Source organism: Chiroxiphia lanceolata, chromosome 6, assembly GCF_009829145.1.
Source record: "Chiroxiphia lanceolata isolate bChiLan1 chromosome 6, bChiLan1.pri, whole genome shotgun sequence".
Taxonomy (NCBI): Eukaryota; Metazoa; Chordata; class Aves; order Passeriformes; family Pipridae; genus Chiroxiphia; species Chiroxiphia lanceolata.
Genome location: NC_045642.1, coordinates 26,281,397 through 26,303,276, shown reverse-complemented (window position 1 = coordinate 26,303,276; position 21,880 = coordinate 26,281,397). Strand labels below are relative to the sequence as shown.

The following is a 21,880-nucleotide window of genomic DNA, read 5'->3' as shown; positions in this document are numbered from 1 at the left end:
ATAAAGAGAAGTAGTAAGATTGGAATGGAGTAATCACTCATTGATGCACAAGACTGAAAATTATAATTTTCTTAAAGGATTAAAAAAAAGGGGTTTTTTTGGATGGTCCACAAGCCCTTGTCATGCTGCTCTGTCCAAGCTTGTTAAAGTAACCAAACCGTGCACACTTCCCGAACACGGCCAGTTCCTGGCTGCAGTTAGGGATACAAGTACCACCACTAGTTCAGGACAACTCTAGTGAAGTTTTACTGGGGCAGTAGTGATGGTCTTATTTTTATTGCCTAGTAACTGTGTGTTATGGTTTAAACCCAGCTGGCAACTAAGCACCACAGAGGCACTCCCTCAACCTCCCTCCCCCAGTGGAATGGGGAGGAGAACTGAAAGTAAAACTTCTAGGTTCAGATAAGAACAGCTTAATAATTGAGATGGAAGTAAAATATAGTAAGAACGATAATAGAAAGGGAAAGAAAAACAAGTGACACACAATACAATTGCTCACCACTTACTGACGGATGCCAGACTGCCTTTCCCAAACCCAGATTGGCCCCCTTTCCAGGTAACTCTCCTCAGTTTATATACTGGGCATGACATTTTATGGTAAGGAATATCCCTTTGGCCAGTTGGGGTCAGCTGTCCTGGCCATGCTTCCTCACACAGTTTCTCTTTTGTGCACCTCCTCACTGTGCCAAAAATCCCAAACCAACAAAACTGTCCTTGACTTGGCATAAATGCAATTTAGCAAACCCCAAAACGTCAGTGCGATAACAACATTATTTTAATTCTGAATCCAAAACTCAGCACTGCATCAGCTACTGAGAAGAAATTAACATCCTCCCAGCCAAAACTAGGACGCGGTGGTGCCTACAGAGAGATGGAGTGACAGAGCTTAGTCATGAACACAATTTTTATCTCCATGCAGTAAGTGGTGTGGATTAACCACGCTTTTAAGGATTTGCGGTAAATATACTATTTAGTGGTTTGGGGAAGCAGCGGTGCCGAACAGCCGATGGCCACAGCGTGTTTTCACTGCAAAGCCTCTTCGCAATTAACCTTCGGGCCTATTTCGTCCTGGGCTTCTCTGATGCAACTCTTCGTGCATGACAAAGCGAAGGCGGTGGAACGCACGCAGCCCCACGTGTTATAACCGTGACGGCGCCCCGGTTCCAGCGCCGTCAGCCCCGCACCGCTCCCGTCGGCCGCGGGGGCCGGGCCGGCACAGGCCGCCTGCTGCGTGGTTGGAAGGGGCAGCCTCGGGGGACACGCATCGCATGACCCCGCTCCCTGCCCGACCCGGGACTGGCCCGGCAGTCCGAACAGCGCCGCACCCGCCCCGCGGCGCCTCAAGGGCGACGGCGCGTCACTTCCGGGACGCACCCGCCTCCTCGCGCCAGCATCGCGAGACCCCGCCCCGCCTCGCGCGAGACTCGCTGGCTCACCCGCCGCCTCGGCCGAGTCCCTTCGGCAATTTCCGTCACCTCCAGACCCTACCAATCGGCCGCGGGAGCGCATCGATGAGCGCGCGCCCCCCGCGGGGTCCGTGCGGGCCCGAGCCCCGCGGTGCGGGCCCGGGTCCGTACGGCGGCCGCGGCGACGGGGGCGGGGCGGCGGAGCCAGGGTGCGGGGCCAGGGCGCCGGGGAGGCATACGGGGTTCGATTGATCAGGCCTGGGCATGGCGCCTCTCCTCCCCCCCGCCATGGCTCCCCGTGTCCCTGCTCCTCTCCTCTCAGTGAGCGAAAGTGGCCGCCGCCGCCGTCCCAGCGCCCGCAGCCGCCGCCTCCTCCTCAGCACCAGCGCGGGCGCCATCTTGGCGAGGCAGGAGCCGGGAGCGCTCCGCGGCAGGAGACAGGCAACGCCAGCCCCGGCAACGCGGGGCGAGAGGCCGGGTGGAGCAAGCGGGGGAGCGAGCCCGGGAGACACCCCCAGCCCCCTGCCACCGCCGCCACCGCCCCGCCGCCGGGCCCGCTACTCAGGTGAGCCACCGCGGCGACCGCGCAAGGACACGCGGAGCCGGGGCTACTGCGGACGACGATGGAAGCTCCAGGCGGGCAGGCCGCGGCTTCACCCCCCGCGCCGACCGGCGGCCGCAGCAGCCGGGCCTCTTCTTAAAGGGACAGGCCCCTTCCCCGCCCTGCCCGCCGGATGCGCCCCGCGGTACCGACGGGTGCGGAGCCGCTGCCCCCCTCCCCCCCCCCTCCCGGCCTGGAGCGGCCACCGGGCCCCGCCAGACGCGGGGAGTTGGGCGGGGAGGGGTGCGGGGGGGTGCGGGGGCGCCCCACGCACCTGGGGGCGCACGTGCGGGCGGCGGCGCGTGCGCGGCGGGCGGGGAGGGGTGCGGGGGGGACGCCCGGCGAGGGCGGCGGCGGCGCGGCCGGACCGGGAGCGCCGCGTCACCGCCGGCAGCGCGCCCGCGGGAGCGCGCCCGGGGCCCGCCGGGGCCGGCGGAGCGTGGCCCCCGCCCCGGGAGCCGCGGGGGGGCCGGGCCGGGCCGCGCCGGGCCGCGTGTGGCGGCGCTGCCCGCACAGCCCTGCGGAGCGGGGACGGGGCTTCCCCGGCGCCCCCGGAATGACCGCCGGCACCTGCAGGAAGGGGCCGCCTGCCAGGCTGGTGTCGTTGTGCATGGAAAGTATCTCTCGGGTGTATATGAGGCACAGTTCAATGTTATGCTTGCCCTGGTGAATGTACACACTAGGAAACACTTCTTTAAAGCTGCGGTGTAAAGTCTGCTCCTGTTTCACTGCAAACACAGTCTAACGCAATTTCTGCCCATAGTTTAACATTATACATTACTTTTTCGTTAGCTGTTGCCGATATTGCACGTTGAATTTCCGCCTCTACGATGTTGCAGATAGTAATAAATTCCTTTAGTTTATTTTCATCTTTGCATGAAGAAAATGGTGCAAGTCAAGTTCCTTTTTTATAGTAAAATGTCTTTATGTGCGTAATTAGAACTTTAGTTTCCTCTCTTACAAATACATCTACTGCATGGATTTGTAGAGGACACCTTATAGGCCTGTTTGTATGTGACCAACACATTTTTTAACTTACATGAATCAGAAATTATCTATTTGTGTTGTCACTTCTTTAATGTGTATGTATAACAGTATGTCATGACACTGGGAAGTTAATAAGATAGTGAGGGAAAAGTACAAGAAATAGAACTGTAGGTTGGAGCTTTTCCCAATATCTTAAGAATTTTGCCTGTAATTCTTTTCTTCTCTATTTCTCACGTGTATGTTGTTGAAGTTGCTTAAAGTATTGCCTCACACTACTTGACCATTCAAATGAGCAGGTTTTATGCCATTCAGGTATAATGTAATAAGCTGTAAGTTCTGTAATAAGCATGCTCTTTGACAGGCTAAATTACATACTAGAGATTGGCTTAGATGGCAAGAAGAAAATGGTCTTAGAGCTTTTTTTGGACATAGTTCCCTTTTCATAATCTCGGGTGGAGGGAGTAAAAACCAAACAAAACTGAAGACATTCATACAGTCGGTGTTCTGTGTGAGTGGCAATGTGTGAAGGTAGCTGTTGGTGCTGTTGTGTGTAGAGCAAAGGGTATAAATGCATTGTCAGAGGTCTCTGTTAATACTGTTAACTGCTCTTTTGGGAAAGAATTGCTCTAATTGAAAAATTAAATATTTAGATCTGTTTTTCTGCTAGTTTAAACATGGAAGCAGAACTGTGACATGCCAGCTTTTGTGTTCAGTATGTTTAAGGTATTCTGTTATTCACTTATGACTACACTTCTGATACATTGTTATATAGATTTTCTTTTAAATAATAAACTGAACCCTGTCTGTTACTGTTCTTTTGGGCAATTGTAAAATTCAGAGCCAGTACCCCACTGGCTCTTCTCTCTATTTAAAAGTGATTAAAAGGTGGAACACAGATCAGTGAAATGCTGTCTCATTCCTTGCAAAACAATATAAAACCTTACCACAAAAGGAAACCAGCAAAGTAAAGTATCTAGTTTACCTAGATTTCATTACTCAGAAAAGCAATTAAAATGACTTTTTTTAATTTCAAACTGAAGTGATACAAACTCACAGTTGAATTTTTATATGCATGTCTTTTATTTGTTCAACTTGAATTTAGTGAAGATTGAGGGCTTTAGGTTCCTATGAAATATCCTATCTGCTTTTTTTAAAGCCATAATCTGTCACGTACCCAAGTTATATTTAAGACACTGCCATTAAAAAAGACTGTATGGGAATTATGTTTTGCTTTAAAATGTGGTGCATAGTGTAGTCTGGAAAATGGTTGTTAGTGCAACTGTACCTTTACCAAAGCAAGCTAAAATGTGAGCAGCGAAAAGAGAGCATATAATTCTCCTCCAAGCAAAATCCTTCTTTAAGTTTTTTTAGACCACCACAATTGTCTGTACTGGAGATTATGTGCTTGTAAAGAAGCCTGACAAAGATATGCCTGGCTGATAGTACTGTGCTTGACTGAGTCTTCTGTTTGAATATGTATATTTGTGTCACAGTTTATTCTAGAGATCTTACTACAGGAAGATCTTAGAGTATTCTGCTATTCCAGGGAGAGTTTAATGTCTCAATTGTAAATTTCTTCAAGAGCAAAAAGTATTTTAGATGTTTATATCAGTTTGGAAAAATCTCTCTTAATAAGTTGATGTCGAAACCGCTAAAGTTGCAAGATAACTAAGGTAGCATGGAAGCTTGTGTTCTTGCTCCCAGTTTTTAGTCCTGCACTATGGATAAAACTTTCAATGCTGTAAATAGAAAGATGAGGAATACATACTTTCTGGGATTTCAGGGTTTTGTCAGGGTGTTTTGTCAGTGTGCTTACGCTGATTGGACAGAGGAGAGAAAAGAAACTGCTTCTGTGGGCTGAATACTGGAACAAGTAAATAGTGGAGCTCACCTGCCAGCTGGTCGCACTTCATATATATGCACTTAGTGTGTGGCAGGCAAGAATGAATTAATTTTACCTGCCTGTTTTGCCTTGCATTTGTTACCTTTTCCTTCCGTGGCAGCTTGAGTTTGCCTATGTGCCTATACTCAGCTAGGAGTATAGTCATTATCAGTATTTACTATGATGGTTAACATTAGGTGTAAAGAGCAGAAAAAATAACCCTTTGGGCCTTACCTGAGGTGTAGAGGTGACAGCAACTGACGGGAAAACCCCCCAAAAACTCCTGGAAGAAAAAGTATGGCTTCAAAGAGCTCTGTAAAGCAAATCCCATCTAGCTTGCAGCTAGGCACAAGAGCCAAATTTTGCATTTACCACTGACAAGTCTCCTGTTTAATTTGGTATCAGTAGGAAAAACTTGCTGGACTTCCATTCAGAAATAGGCAGTGGGTATTTGTTTAAATTGTGAGAATCTACTTCTAAAGCTAAGCTTCTTCATGAGATCACCAGTCTTTCTGCTGTTTGACTGGTGCAGGTTGATGGGTATAAAACGTAGAAACCTTGTTATGAAACCTGACTCTGCTCTCAGAATACATCCTTGGAGGATTCTTCTCCAGTGCTGGATGTTAACTTACTGAGTAGGTGTTAGAATGGGCAGACTTGAAAAAACAAGAGTGAATGAAGAAACCCCACACCTATATTAAAAGTGAACTAAGCAATGTGATTTCAAACAGGTTAAAGAAGGCTTCTTCAGAACTGAACTTAGATATTAAAAAAATACTATTATTATGGAAGGTTTTTTTTGCATGAAGTTTCTATGTTCCTGATGATATTTTATGTATGCTTTTCATGATTCAGCAGTCCATATGATACAATTAAATGGTTTCAGTGTGACCTTCTGATTAAGAATTTAGAGGATTCAAAGTGCCAGCCAGGCAGTGCAGAAGTTATTTGTTTCCAAATTCCAGGTTTCTAAATTGTTAGAACTCTATGGGAGAGGAAGGGAGAAGGCAAATAGCTACTGAATTTGATACTGAAACTTAACATAAAATTGACATGTATCAGTAAGAAAGTTGTGATGGCAAAAAGGATTACTCTGCAGCATTCAGTCATTTTACCACCTGTAACATATGAGTATTTACCCAAATGTTTCATCAGTAATGAAACCATTTCAAAAATCTGTGTCTTTGCAATCTTACTTAAACTGAGTAGGCAGAAGGACAGATTTGTTTCAAAAATGGCAAAGAAAAGTGGAATGAATGTCATCACCATGTAAATCCACTGAGGCAATGTCTGTGTGATGTCACTGTTAAGTTCTCCCGTGTTTATTTATTTGTTTGGTAGATGGGATATAGACTAGTAACTGTTTTGGGGGCAAGAGTAATTAAAATAGGAAGACAAGCAAAGGCATGTCTCTTTATATGGGTGAAATGCACAGTACTTTTACTATGTCAGCTTAAGAAGGACTTTATTAAATGCGGAAATGTAAGGTTTCCTGATCTGGAAAGTAATATTTAAGAGCATGGGTATCTGAAAAAAAGTACGGATGAGACAGCGTGTAAGTGTACGTGCTTAGCATACTGTATACAACAAGGGGATTTGATATATTAGAATACAGAGTAAAACCTCCTCTTTACAATAACTGCAGTCACTGCAGACGGAGGATATTATCACTTGCTCTTATGCTTGCCTGGGAACTCTGTGCAGTACCAGTGAGCCACTCCTGAGAAAATATCTTAGTTTTCTACTTACTAAACACAGCTGTCAGCATCTTCTTATGATAGGGTCATTTGTATCTTACAAGTAAAGAAATATTCTCCTGCTGGGTTATCTCCTAAACTGTATGAGCATGGAGGCAGATAAGCACCGTGGGAGCAGGGGCACTGATCCATTTGGGTAGAAGTAGACCAACACTTGGGCAAGTGTGTCTGGGCAGCTAGAATAGCATCCAGTTATTCATTGTGGATCAGGAAGATGGTTGTGTTTATTTTACCTCTGGCCTGTTTGCTGTCCTGCAGTTAAAAACTTGACCTCAAATCTATCTTATTTCTTTTCCTTTATTTTGTTCTTAAGCTTGTATAGTTTTGTGAGGGCAAGGCTCATTGTGGGGCAATAGAGTGTGTTTGGTTTTTTATCTTCCTCAGAGGCCATGAATCCAAATCAAGTCCTGTGTGCTTTATGCCCATTGGGGCGCGGTTTTTTCCCCACAGTGCTGAGAGGAACGGTAATGCCACTAAATGTTGAGGTTTGGGAACATGATTTTCTGCAAAGAGCAGGCAGGTGAAAGATGCCATGTGGTTCTGAGTTAACCATGTGAATATAACACGTGCTCTTGTTGATACATTTTGAAACGGAGCGATAAAAGGAATCACCATACTTTTTCTGATATTGTACTAGGGATAGATTCTTACCCCTATAAAATATATAATTTTTATTGGTGATCTGAAGGAAAACCACTTTCACCTTCATGGTGTCCTTTTCTATCACCTCTTGAATGATTTCTTCCGTTAGAGACGGAAGTTTCACGTTTCCTCTCATTTTTTAACCCTTTTACTTCATTTCTTCATGGAAAGCATTGCCAAACACTGGAACAGGCTGCCCAGGGAAGAGGTTGAGTCACTGTCCCTGGAGGTATTTGAAAGGTGTGTGGATATGGCACCTGGGGACATCGTTTAGTGGTGGATTTGGCACTGTTGGGTTAGCAGTTGGACTTGATGGTCTTAGAGATCTTTTCCAACCTAAATGAGTCTGTGGTTCATAGCCCCGTCTCTTGGAAGACAGTTTTTGATTTTAGGGTGGGTTTGTTCATTTTTTCTTTTGTTTTCCATTTAATTGATTGGTTGGTTGGGTTTTTAAATGGCTTTAAGCAGTATGACATATGTGGATGAAAGTTGCTTGGAAAATGTGCATCTCCCTACCCTTACAAGAAAAGTTTTCAGGTGTTCTGATAAGCTTTGCTGGAAATAGGTATTTGGTAACTGAGGTCAACCATTCAATTGCTGTCAGGTATGCAAAGACCTGATATATGGAAAGCTGAACCTAGATAGCTTCAGTCTAAAAATGATTTTTAGATCAGAGCTGGTATCCTGTCTAATGGCTTCTGATATGTTATTGGTTATTCTCTGTGGATAAGGATGTTAACACTGAGTATTTATTAAGAAATAATAAAATTTACTCTTGTTCAACCACAGCTATTAGTCTCAAGGTGGGAATCACTTATCGTAGTTTCTTGTTACTTTAGAAGATCTAAAACTGTTCTATAATTTTTGAGGATAAAAGACTTGAAAAAGGCTAGGTGCTGGGTTTCGAACTGTATATGTGAAGAAAAAACAGTTTGAAGATTGGGTACCCAGTCTGTATGTTCACTTATATAAGCATAAAACAATTTAGTTACTGATGTAATAATTGAACAAATATAAAATGTCTTTAAATAAATTGATTTGCTTCAGTTTTTGTAGTATTTTTAAGAAGTGATAGAAACCAGAAGAATCCTTCAGAAGAGCAGCTAACCTAGATCTGACTAAAGCTGACTGGTTTTAATTTGAGAAACCTGTTCTAGTGGGAAGTGTCTCTGCCCATGACAGAGGGGTTGGAACTAGATGTTCTCTAAGGTCCTTTCCAACCTAAACCATTCTATGATTTTTGTTCTCCACTGGAAGTAAAAGCTTAAGGCGTTCATTTATTATTAAATATTATAATATTTAGGATACTGACAGCACTTTCATTTATACAGTAACAACTGTGGATTTGGAAATAATTTATCTTTCTCACTATTATTATAATGATGATGGCATCTTTTGTAATTGAAGAAAAGTAAAATTCAAGTTGACAGAGCTATTACTGTAACAGTTGTTATGACATCCTTTGTAGCTGGAAAAGTAAACTGTAGTTGACAGAGCAATAAAATGTTTTGATAGCTTTGTTTTTAAAGTATGTATTATGCAAATATTATAGAGGAATGTGTTTGGTTTTATTAAGAATTTTAAATAGTGAGAACAAATAAATGAAAATCAGGCAGACGATTTTTATTATTGAAGAAACATAAAGCTAGAATATGTCCTGAATTTGTAAATATTAAAAAGTATGTAGTAAATTGCTAATTATGTTTTACTTTTTCTTTAATAAAATAAGAGTTGAATTTTAGAATGCAAAAGGGGTTTTTTGTCAAGTATTTGTAGCTTGTTTGCCAACAGGTAACAACTTTGAGTGCTGTAAGAATAATGTTGCTTTAAGGTAAAGGAGAAGTCTTACAAGTATTCAATAGACTAGCTGTGAACTGAATGGTAAAAGCAACAGCAGAACAGTATTTTCAGTAGTTCTTTCTTTTTGGAGTAAGTTTATATATATTTATTTATATATATCTCTGCCCTCTGTTCAGAGTTAAACATGTTATCTGTAATAGTGATGAAAGTTTACTGTAGATGTTTAAGGACTGGCTTCATAGTACTCTGCGTTTCTACGTCACCACTTGGATTATCATACTAGGTCAATACAGTGCTCGTTCCTATTAAACAGCATCCACAGAGTCATAAAAAAGAAACCTAAGAATTTAGGTTTTGGCTGTAGTAATATTGTGGTGGAAAGTTGAGCGAGAATTTGTTTACTATACCTATTAACGGCAACCTAAGCTTTTGCCCAGAACTACCTCCGTTCTGCATTCTGTGAGATATTAGCATTTGGTGCAGCATGGAGTAGATTTGCCTGCTCACCAAGTTGATTCCTCTTAAAGGAGGCAGTGATGATAATGACTCTTGTTTCTTTTTAACAGCAGTGTGTTCAGAGGCACCTGTGCATGAGGAAAAGTTTGTTCTATGGCTTCAGAGCTGGGTGCCAGGGAGGATGGCAGCTGCTCAGAGCTGGCAAAACCCCTCTATCTGCAATATCTGGAGAAAGCTCTGCAACTGGATCAGTTTTTACGACAGACATCTGCCATCTTTAACAGGAGTATATCCAGGTACCAAAACCTTTTCCATTTTCCCTTGGGAATACCAAGGAAAGACAAGCATTTTTTTTTACGTTGTTCCCAGACAACACCATTTTAAGAATTTAGTAGTGACTTGTTAATTATAAACTCTTCTTCTTTGAAGAAGGAGAGGTCACTTGGATTGTTCAGCCTAGAAAAGAGGAGATGTAAGAAATACTATTAAATTTAATAGTAAATCTATGATTGGCTCCATGTTCTGAAACAAAGCCTTTCTGATCTCTTCTCTCTGGTGACCAGTGACAGGACCAAAGGGAGTGGCATGAAGCTGTGACGGGGGGTGTTTAGGTTGTATATTAGGAAAAGGTTCTTCACCCAGAGGATGGCTGGAACAGGCTTCCCAGGGAAGTGGTCATGGCACCAAGCCTGACAGAGTTCAAGAAGAATTTGAACAATGTTCTCAGATACATGGTGTGATTCTTGGGGTGATTCTGTGCAGGGCCAAGAGTTGGACTTTGATGATCCTTGTGGGTCCATTCCAACTTGGATTATTCTTGTTTGTATGAAAGATTTTGGACTGTGGTTCTCTTAGTTCATACTGATAATCCATTGTGTTACCAGCCCATGTACAAATTAGCACAAATGTTTTAAAGCTCTTTTTTGTAAGTGGCCAAAACTTTCTTTGTCTGCAAAAAGTAGGATGAGGAAGCACTAAGTTGATTTTCAGGGACACTTATGGCCTGTAGCCATAAATAAAATGCAAAGACTGATGCAGAATTTATTTGTACATAAGTTGTCGCATTAAGAAGTGAATCATCAAGGTCTGTTCGTTTCTGTCCCAAAACAATAACATGTTTAATTTAATCACTTTTTTGGAATTGTCGAGTTACAGAACTGATAATTGCATGGGCAACAGGTAACAGGTATGTTTACAAGCATGTAATAAGATCCACACAAGAATTAGGAAAAGTATGGCTTTACATCTACACGCGAGGATGACAATATTATGCTTCAGTTTGACTTGATATTAGTTTCTTGCTTAGTTTGTGCTTCTTATTAGATACCTTGTAAAGGTTTCTAATAAGAAACTGGAGGTGCAGGTTGATCGTACAGCCAGGCTAGTTTGATGATTAACTGTTGCTGAGGGGTTAATGGGAAATTATTAACAGCAGTATGTCTAATGTGTAAAATTACATCTGAAGCTGTCTCAATTCTCAAACCTTTAGACAAGGGAGATGTAAGAAAGTTGCATGGGCATCTTCTCTTTTGAATATTTTCCTTTCATTGTCATTATATTACGTATCTTTTTGCAGCGATGAAAGTGAAGATGGATTGGATGACAGTCCTTTGCTGCCTCAGTCTGGGGATCCCCTGATACAAGTTAAGGAAGAGCCTACAAACTCATTGCTTGGGGAGTCATCTGGAGCAGGAAATTCTGGGATGCTGAACACACATTCCCTGAATGGAGTACTGCAGCCAGGTAGGCATGCACTAGGTTGAATGTCTGCTTTCTTTGTGATTAACTGGGAACGACATTATTTCTTAAGGACTTTATTTTTATTTTTATTTTTAATTTAACAGAACCAAAGTCTGAAAAAGGGAGCTTGTATAACTTTTCCAAACTGAAGAAAAGCAGAAAGTGGCTGAAGGTAAGAATATTGGAAAGAAATGCAGCTATTGTGGAATCTATGAACAAAGTTACCCACCCAAGGGTACTGAGAGAGCTGGCAGAAGTGCTCACTGAGCCACTTTCAGTCATCTGCCAGCAGTCCCAGTTTACCAGGGAGGCCCTAGTTGACTGAAAGTTAGCAAATGTGATGCCCATCTGCAAGAAAAGCTGGCGGGAGGATCCAGGGAACTACAGGCCTGTCAGCCTGACCTCAGTGCCATGAAAGGTTATAGAGCAGATCATCTTGAGTGCCATCACACAGCATGTACAGGATAAGCAGAGAATCAGGTGCAGCAAACATGAATTTATGAATATCAGGTCCTGCTTGACCAACGTGCTCATCTTCTATGACAAGGTGACCTGCTTAGTGGATGAGGGAAAGGCTGTGAATGTTGTCTACCTAGACTTCAGTAAAGCCTTTGACACCATTTCCCAAAGCACTGTCCTGGGCAAACTGGCTGCTCATGGCTTGGGTTGGGTACACTGTTCACTGGATAAAAAACTATCTGAATGACCAGTGATCTGAATCACTCCAGAGAGTGATGGAGTGAAATTCAGCTGGTGGCCAGTCACTAGTGGTTTTCCCCAGGGCTCAGTATTGGACCCGGTCCTATTTAATATGTTTATCAGTGATCTGAACAAGAGGATCGAGTCGGTTTATCCCCTCAGTCAGTTAGCAGACAACACCAAATTGGGTGGGAATGTTGATCTGCTGGAGGGTAGGAAGGCTCTGCAGAGGAATCTGAACAGGCTGGATTGATGGGTCAAGGCCAATTGTATGAAGTTCAACAAGGCAAAGTATCCGGTCCTGCCTTTGGGTCACAACAACCCCAGGCATTGTTACAGACTGGGGGATGAGTAGCTGGAAAGCTGCCCAGATGGAAAAGGACCTGGGGGTGCTGGTCGACAGCGGCTGAACATGAGCCAGGAGTGTGTCCAGGTGGCCAGGAAGGCCACTGGTGTCCTGGCTTGTATCAGCAATAGTGTGGCCAGCAGGACCAGGGCAGTGATTGTTCCCCTGTACTCAGCACTGATGAGTCCACACTCAAATACTGTGTTCAGTTTTGGTCCCCTCACTACAAGAAGGACATTGAGGTGCTGGAGCATTTCCAGAGAAGGGCAATGAAGCTGGTGAAGGGTCTGGAGCAAAAGTCTCATGAGGAGCGGCTGAGAGAGCTGAGGTTGTTTAACCTGGAGAAAAGGAGACTCAGGGGAGACCTTCTCACTCTCCGCAACTTCCTGAAAGGAGGTTGTAGTGAGGTGAGGATCAGTCTCTTCTCCCAAATAACATGCAACAGGACAAGAGGAAATGGCCTTAAGTTGTGCTAGGGAAGTTTTAGATTGGATATTAGGAAAAATTTCTTCACTGGAGGGGTGGTCAGGCACTGGAACAGGCTGCCCAGGGAAGTGTTGGAATCACCATCCCTGGAAGTATTCAAAAGGCATGTGGATGTGGTACTTGGTAGTGGTACATGGTTTAGTACTAGGTACTAGGTACATGGTTTAGTGATGGCCTTGGCAGTGAGTATACATTCAGAACTTGAATTAATTTTCGTGCACTATCCAAATTAAAATGATCTATTATGAAATGTATTAAATGGAGATTTGGGACTCAACTGAAAGATTTTTCTTAAGTTGAACTCAGTACCAGGTCTCAATGAGGATGAAAGAAGAGTGGAATGGAGGCTTTATGCTGTCTTTGCATTTTCGTTGTACTATAACCTTCTGTAGTTAGCAAAAATGTGTTGCCAGGAGGTCAAACAAGAGCCAAACCTGCTGCAGCTGATACAGGTAGAAGTAGTAGAATACCAGGACAAACTACAAATGAGGTAGGAAAGGACCTGCAACCATACATAACAAAATGCCCCTACTGGTATCCTGGCTTTTCTCACTGCTGCTTTTCTGAGACCACAAGCAGACAAAGTAGACTAAAATGACTTAACTATCACCAAACTCAGAGAGCTAACTACCTCCCCCCAGGCTGGCTGGAGCTCTGAACAGCCTGGTCTAGTTGAAGGTGTCCCTGCCCACAGCAGCAGGGTTGGAACTCCATGATCTTCAAGGTCCCCTTCCAACCTGTGTTGGGTTGACTTTGGCTGGTACCCACCAAACCTCTCTATCACTCCCCTTCCGAGCCAGACAGGGGAGAGAGAATAAGATGGAAAACAACTCGTAGGCTGAGATAAGGCAGTTTGCTAAAGTAAAAGCAATAGTTTGTGTGTGCACAAGCAAAGAGGAAAATAACAATGTTTATTCTCTACTTCCCATTGGCAAGCAATTCCCAACCACTTCCTGGGAAGCAGGGCTTCAGCCCACCTAGCGGTTACTCAGAAGGCAAACACTGTAAATAACAAATGCCCCTCACTCCTCCCCCTTTCCTTAGCTTTTATATCTGAGCTGACTTCATATGGTATGGAATATCCCTTTGGTTAGTTTGGGTCAGCTGGCCTGCTTTAGTCCTCTCCCAGGATCTTGCCCTTGATGGGGGAGAGGAACGTTGAGAGACTGTGCTGATGCTGTGCCAGCACTGCTCAGCAGTAGCCAAAACACTGGTGTGTTATCAACACCTTTTCAGCTACCAGTGCAGAGCACAGCACGGTGAAGGTTGCTACGGGGAAATGAGCTCCATCTCAGCCAGACCCATTACACATCCCAAACCACTCTATGATTCTGCAGTCACAAAATGTGTATTGGATTCACTTCTACACAATACTGCACCTCAGAAAACTGTTTTCCATTTGAGTCATTTTAGATTAAAGACAAACGCAAAGTATTGTTGTTGAGCCAGACCCACACCCTTTTATTAGGTAAAGGCTCAAGAGTATTTTGCGTAAGTACAGTACAGGGACTTGTGATAGTTAAATTAATTCCTGTTTATTCTTATTAGAGTATCCTCCTGAGTGATGATTCCAGTGACACAGATTCACCAAGTGATGAGGACGGAGAGGATGAAGAAGAATTTTCTCTTTCAAGGGAGGAACTTCACAATATGCTGCGATTACACAAATATAAGAAATTGCATCAAATTAAATATAGCAAAGACAAAGAGGTAAGAATCCAGAATTTGTCCTTTAAGTGCCTTATTTTAATTGCTCTTACATTTTTATCAAAACTCATAATATTTTGTGGACTGGAAAATACCCTGTTGTTTGGTAGACTGTAACTGTCTAAAGTTAGTTTCAGACAAGGTTTAGTTAATTAATTACATACAGAATGAAAGGCTGTTGATGCCTCACGCTGCCAGTCTGTCAGTAATGTATGTAGCTAGTACTGGCACATGTGTGGCATATAGCTTCCAAAGTGCTCTGTCCCACTCACTAGAGCAACTATAAGGGTTTAGGATGCAAGATTTGGATAATATATATGAAAACTGAGATGTGGCGAGTTAAATTCTAATACAGGTAGTAGCTGCTGTTCAAGTGTATTTACATCATCATTGAGGTGATGAATATTAAGGTGATGTTTACAATCTTGAAAGAGAGTGCCTAGTTTTCTACCTTGTTGTTTACTGTCCTGATTTGGGGTTTTACTTGATTCTCTTTCTTTTTTACCTTTTTTTAAGTTTTGGATTTTCTGCTTACCTTTTCTTTTTTACCTTCTTAGAAGAAAATAATCTGCTGCATTTCTGCATTTTTCTTAATATTAGGCCAGCTTCTATGACTGTTTTGATTCTACTAATGTATTTCTTCAAATTACAAGGGATTTTGCAGAAGTTTTCACTGCTGTTTTGAATTGCAGCAGAAAGTAGCCTCAGATGAAGGAAGTAATCCTATTCTGTTATCAGAGGATGTGTCTGAAGTTAAAATTTGTCTTCTTGATTTATATTTCTTTGAAATTTCTCCAGAAAAGGGAAAAAGTATTTTCCCACGCAGGTCTTTACTTCTGTCCACTTCTTTCTTTGTTTACTTGTAAAGTTCTCAAGATTTTGTTAATTTCTTGAAATATTGCATAACTACACGAATATTCATACACCTAATTTTTACCCAGGTCATAACTTTGTTAGATTTTACACAAATATTTATTTTCAGACTAGTAAGAAATAATATCCAGTGAAAATAACCAATGTATTGTCAGATCAGCAGTACACAGTCATGAGGGGGGAAAACACATCTGTCCAAAAAAGTTTCTTTATGCTGATCATCTCACCTTTCAAAAATATTTTATTAACTCAAAAGCTGAGGTTTTAAATAGTTAATTTCTGAGTGGTAGTGTCTTTAATTTGCCTGTTTATGTGTAACCTGTGTGTAGTTCTTCAATGCTTCAGCTGAATAATGATGGGAATATACTGACTTTTTTGATCATTTAGGGGAAAAAATACTGAGGCAGCTATATTTTTACTTGACAGTCTGGGTGTTCAAGTTGTTTGTCCTTGTGGATATCTTTTAAATGCCTTTTTCCTAAACCTGCTCTTTTTCATCCTTTGGAAACATAACGTATAACATGTATGTAATTTGGGAATGTGGGCAAAACAAATAGTAGATCAATATTTGGATCTCTTCATACAGTGTGTTGTCTTGCTGAGCAGCACCCATATGGAAAGACAGCAGTATGTTTGAAAGTGTAAACTTCACTGTCCACTCTTCCCTCTTACTTTACTGGTGGGCTTGGTTCCCTGTGCAGAACTTGGAGGCTACCTCTGGGAGCAGTGGTTTTACTTTGGGCACTGTGTGATATCTGATAACAAATGAAAAATATGGAGAAATGGATGTTTCCTGATCTCTTATTTATGTTCAAGATGTGAACTTGTTCTCTGACTGTCTCTGTTAGCTGCTCACTTTCATACCCTTCAGTTGCAGCAGTATCAGTACTACAGCGCAGGGCTGCTGTCCACCCACGACCCTTACTATGAGCAGCAGCGCCACCTGCTAGGGCCCAAGAAAAAGAAGTTTAAAGAAGAGAAAAAAATAAAAGGTAAAGTCACTAACCTGGTGGTTTTAAGTGGTTTTTAAAGGGCTGCTCTGATTTAACTTCTTTCCTGTGTTATTTCCTTTGAATAAACATAAATATTCAAAACTTGTGGGTTTTGCATGGAAATACCAAGTTCTGCCAAAGGAAAAAAATCTTCAGAAAATAGTGTGCTTTATCATGTGGCTTCTTGAAAGGTAGGGTGGAAAAAAAAGGGGTGTGACTGGAGAGCTCATGGCTTAAGATATTCTTTGTGGACCTTTGTGCTTCAGAATCCATAAGCACTGTTTTATCGCGTGGTCCATTTACTCAAGAGTTTTTTGAAAACACAGTAGTTCCTTGTAAAATGTAAGGACTTACCCAGTACCTGCTGCAGTTATTCCGGAATATATAATTCTAGTGAACAAGAAGTTATAGGGAGTGAAAGTGTTTGCTGGAAATTAGAGGGAACTTGGAATTGATGTCCAGTGTGAGTTAAAATAGAATTATATCTGTGACGTACCAGCTGGAGTTTCTGAGATGCACGTTTGCCGGGAAGTACAGTTTCCTTTCTTGTTTGAACTGACAGCAGTTGTAAATCTGTAAGGAAGCAGCAAGAGAAGACTATGAACTGATAGTGTAAGGTGAACTCTCTCTAGTGCAAGTACTTAAATTTGAGCTGTGTTTTAAGGAGGTTATTTTGGGCTTCCTTCCTCTTTATTTGCAAGTTCCTTTAACTGTGGTGGTTTTTTTCTCCACTAATCTTGCAGCATCCATAATTTTGTGTAATCACAGAGAATATTTTTAATATTTGATACCAGTATGAATTGCCTCTGAAAGCTGGTATCTGTAATACAAGACAATGTGCCAATGTCTTTCAACTCCTGAGAAATTTACTTTGAGACTTCTTGTACTAAATGCTAGTGTTGTTACCTTTAAATGTCTTACCTTTACATGTCTTTAAGTAGAATTTTAGCACAAAGCAAGAGAAATTGCAGCAGGTCCTAGATATTTTAACACTTAATGTTTTCCTGGGTGGAAGTAATTGCATTTCACCCCTCTATTAAATAGGAAAATCTTTCCATTCTAGAGTAGTGAGAAAATATCTAATAGAATAAATGAATGCTCCCAGAATTGGCAAACAGGGATAAGCTTGACTTCTTTGTTGGTTCCACATAAAAATTGACTAGGATAGTTTACTCAGGAAAGATACCTGACTAAGCGTGTCTCAAAAATAGAAAAAGAAGTGTATTTTTATGATCATTGTTGCCATGCAGGTAAGTTGAAAAAAGTAAAGAAAAAGAGGAGACGGGATGAAGAACTCTCTTCAGAGGAGTCACCACGACGCCACCATCACCAGACCAAAGTTTTTGCCAAGTTTTCTCATGATACGCCACCACCTGGGTCCAAGAAGAAGCATTTGTCTATTGAGCAGCTTAATGCACGTCGACGGAAAGTGTGGCTTACCATTGTTAAAAAGGAGTTGCCAAAGGTAAGCTTGGCTAATTGCACTACATCAGTGATCATATCAAGAAAGTGAAACAGAAAATTAATTTAGTGGGAAGTTGACACTTGGACAAACAGAATAAAGTAATAGATGATTTTTCCGGTGGTCATTAGTGACCTAACTGGTATTCTGTAATCCATAAGCAAAGTGTAGTTCAGATTCCTTATTACCAATGATACCTGAATGGATCATGCAGTGCTTTGCCATGGCTATTCAGTCCTTTTCAGTGAAAAGTATGGTAAACTTCAGCAGGTACTCATACTAATCTACAGGATGGCAGCATAAGGCAAACCAATATCTAGGTTTACCATAAAGTTCAGGAAAGAAATGTTTTGATCATTATAGCATGTGTGTTTTTCAAAACTTATTTCAGAAACAGTCTAGGGAAAAGTGTTTGTATCATTTGCAGGACAAGTTTCAGGCATGTTTGAAAGAGAAAGTTTGGGTTCACTGTTACTAGTTTTCTGAGATGATCAGGGTGGACCTTAGAACCTGCTTTTTGGAGTTCACAGTTAGCAGACTTTGAATTCTAGGACGTTTAAAACAAGTGATGGCTGAATCATCCTTTGTGATCTTAAAAGCCAAACAAAGGATATGTACAGTGGTACACCATATTTTTTCAGAAGGCTGATTTTGATCATGTGAAGAACATCAGATCTGCATTAATTCTTAACATCTCTAGGAAACAGTGGAAAATGTTGTTTACTTCAGTGATAACAGTGGAATAGGAGAACCCTGCTTTGCAATAATAGTAATTAAAGAAACTACTGAGAAAAAGGAGGTGTTTTGCATGCTTTCTTCAGGATATGGAATACATTAATGTATGCCTTCAGTAATTTAAAGATGAAAAGCTGTTTCAGTCAAAATGAAGAAAACTTGTAGTACCTATACCCAATTATACAATAGTGTGCATGGCTTCAGTTGGCACATGTACCCGCTGAAGCCTGGTTAGTGATCTTTTAAAATACTGTGCAGCCATTACCCTTTAACTAATTTAAAGATGGTATTCTTTTACAGGCGTACAAACAGAAAGCTTCAGCCCGCAACCTTTTCCTAACCAACAGCAAAAAGGTAGGTGGTGTTTTGTTTTATACTGTTATTTGTGCTGGATGTAATAAGCAAACTGTAAGCTCTTTATGTTTCTTCTGTTTCTCACAATACTGGCTATAGTAGCAGGGGAGTATAGGAGAAAGCACTGTATACAAGTTCTTTGTCATTTAGTATAAGGCTTTTCATTTTTTAGGTGTGTGATTTTGGCATGTTTCATAAGCAGCAGATGAAACAAGCAATGTGAGGTTTTTTCGTGAGATACGCTTGGCTTTTGTGAGATTTAGTTTGTACATTTCAAATTTACTAATATTTGATACTATAAATTAGCGACTTTGGTACGCTCTGACTTTTTAGCTGCCCAAATATCTGCTGTCTAGAACTTGCTGGTTTAAGCATTCTTATTTAAGTCTAAGGAGCTCTTGGAATATTGTGGTAATTTACATAAATATATACAGGACCTGAGATTAAAAATAGAGCAGTTTTCTGCTTAAGTGATTGCAAAAGTAGTTAATCTCCTCATCAGAGTCTTCCCTGAGAAATGACAGTGTTTCTACCTAGAAAGCTTTATTTATGAACATTTGGTAATAGCTTTCAGAGCATTTTTCAAGTGTTACACCCAAGTGTCTGGTTGATTTATGTGGCTAATGAAAAGGTAATCAAATATATGACTCAGAATTGTTGGAGACAAGGTAATGTAGGAAATTTTCTCTTCTGTATATACATTATCAAAAAAGGGCGCATTTTCTATCTAAGGGATGCAGAAAACAGGACCTGCTTGGGTATGTTTAAGAAACTTTGCTGTAGGTAGGTTCTCTCCTGTGGTCCCCCTTAGCTAGCAGATAACTGGTTTTCTTTGTGATCTCTGCCCAGATAAGCTGTGAGTATTGTATTTGTAGGTATCATAAATGACATTTTAGCAAACGAGTGATCATAGAATAATTAAGGTTGGAAGAGACCTTTAAGATTATCAAGTCCAACCATGAAATGCAGCAGACTTAAAGGTTTTGAAATTCCACTTTTTAATTTTTTTTTTTCATTTTGTTTTATGATTTGAAATCTGTATGTTAGAATTTTTTATGTGCAAACCTTAGTGAAGGAAAAAAACCCTGGCACGAACATCAAACCCAGCAATTTTGACAATGACATTGATTTACTTATACTAGAACAAAAAATGACATTCTACTATGCTTCTTCATGAAATGGGAAAATTGTAGAATACTCCCTCACTTTTCTGTGTATTAGTATGAACAGGATTGTGTTCTACCAATAGTGCTATTGCAGCAGCCTTATTAAAAAGTGAGAAAATAACCACAGAAAAGTGTCAAGAAACAAGTGAGTCAGAGTTGCAGGCAGGCCATGAATTCTGTTCTCCTGAGTTCCTTTCAAGGACCTACTCACCAGATCAGTCTTTTAAGTCCTATGCTATGCTGAAGCTGTCTTCAGATTTTGTCTTCTCCACCATCTTGGTATTTTTTTTGGAAGTTCACATTCTTTCATGCCATTTCAGAAGCATTACTGCTGAGTAAAGTATCACAGTCTTTTCTCTTCTGAAGGATCAGACTTAGTTATAATTAAATTTGATGATGTTTATTGCTGACTTTCTCTAAAATCTGCCCATTTTATCACTGTTCCCAAAATCTTATTTCTCTCTAGCTTGCCCATCAGTGCATGAGGGAGGTACGTCGAGCCGCTATCCAAGCCCAGAAAAACTGTAAGGAAACTCTGCCACGAGCGCGTCGTCTTACCAAGGAGATGCTTCTCTACTGGAAAAAGTATGAAAAGGTGGAAAAAGAACATCGCAAACGAGCTGAGAAGGAGGCTCTGGAGCAACGCAAGCTGGATGAGGAGATGAGAGAGGTACAGCAAAACCACAGATTGCTGATAATTAATCTACTGAGGAGACACAGAACTGAACGGATAATTTGAGTTACTAAATCCAGGCTGTGAAATGCAGTTATTTGTTCAGTTTCAGTACTATTCCACACATTTCTTCTGCTATCTTATTTTTCTTTACGTAATTCTTCTAATTAGTGAGAAGTGATTAAAAAAACCCCTTCTGCTTAAATTCTTTACAAGTGAGTGAAATGGAGGAAGGAATTAGAGAAGCAGTATGTGTCTCTCAGACTTACATAGCTCAGTGTTAGTAAGGGCCAACTTTTTGTGATTGTTTGTACATGATTCTGGGTCCAGAAGGCAAGAAATTGGATTGGCATTTAAATTGGATTTTTTTTCCTCCTTTTTTCCCCCTTGCTGTTAACCAAAACTGTAATTTATGTGGGGGGAAGAGAATTTTTCTGTGATTGCTTTTTTGTCAGCCAAGTGACAGCTTTGTGAACTTCCTTACAGTGTACTAGAGGTTAAATACAAGAAAAAGTTTCCTTGTAAAAGCTCTCTACTATTTGTTACCTTATATATGTGGTGATGAGGTAAGGTGGAATCTTTAGAAGACCTTATGTTTATTTTTATGCTTAAATTATGCTTCTATTTATTGTGTTCCTCTCATTCTTGCAAATTCATAAACATTTTGTGAAGGTTTCTGCTGACAGATTAATAGACAACTTTTAAGTGTAGCATTTTTTAACCAGAGCCTAAGGGTGAACAGTTTCTGTAATGTCTTACTGAATAATAATAATAGTATCTCAACTGTATTACCTATTGATTGATGTCTTTCACATGTTCTACCGTAGTTCTCTTTACTCATAAGTAACTGAATATTGAGTCAGGCTGTCATCAGAGTGGTTTTTTACCATTAAATTCTTTTACTGTGGATCACTAATATCTTGTTAATTTCTGTTGATATTTTAATTTTTCAGTGTAAACAAAACTTTTAAAATTTCTTTAATTAGATTATGGTGTTCTTTACCATGATAACTAAATCTAAAAGAACTTTTCATTTACAACAATTTTATATTTTAATGTAGATGTTTGTGAAGGTGGTCAGTGTTCTTATGTGCAACTAGTAGCATTTTGATAGCA

At 41.2% G+C, this 21,880-nt stretch overlaps 1 protein-coding gene across 2 annotated transcripts in view; it reads left to right on the top strand.

Moving 5' to 3' along the window:
- Positions 1–1,707: 1,707 nt before the first annotated feature.
- The window catches only part of INO80 (INO80 complex ATPase subunit), a 68,818-nt gene continuing 48,645 nt past the window's right edge, over positions 1,708–21,880 (top strand). Inside the window, exons 1-9 of one of the 2 annotated variants that reach the window (XM_032691373.1) lie at positions 1,708–1,971; positions 9,642–9,827; positions 11,108–11,274; positions 11,376–11,443; positions 14,351–14,512; positions 16,254–16,374; positions 17,625–17,839; positions 18,872–18,925; positions 20,558–20,761. In XM_032691373.1, the coding sequence (XP_032547264.1) occupies positions 9,685–9,827; positions 11,108–11,274; positions 11,376–11,443; positions 14,351–14,512; positions 16,254–16,374; positions 17,625–17,839; positions 18,872–18,925; positions 20,558–20,761 (1,134 nt within the window). In that variant the 5' untranslated portion in view covers positions 1,708–1,971; positions 9,642–9,684. The remainder of the gene's footprint in view (positions 1,972–9,641; positions 9,828–11,107; positions 11,275–11,375; positions 11,444–14,350; positions 14,513–16,253; positions 16,375–17,624; positions 17,840–18,871; positions 18,926–20,557; positions 20,762–21,880) is intronic. The other variant, XM_032691372.1, reaches the window with a different exon arrangement.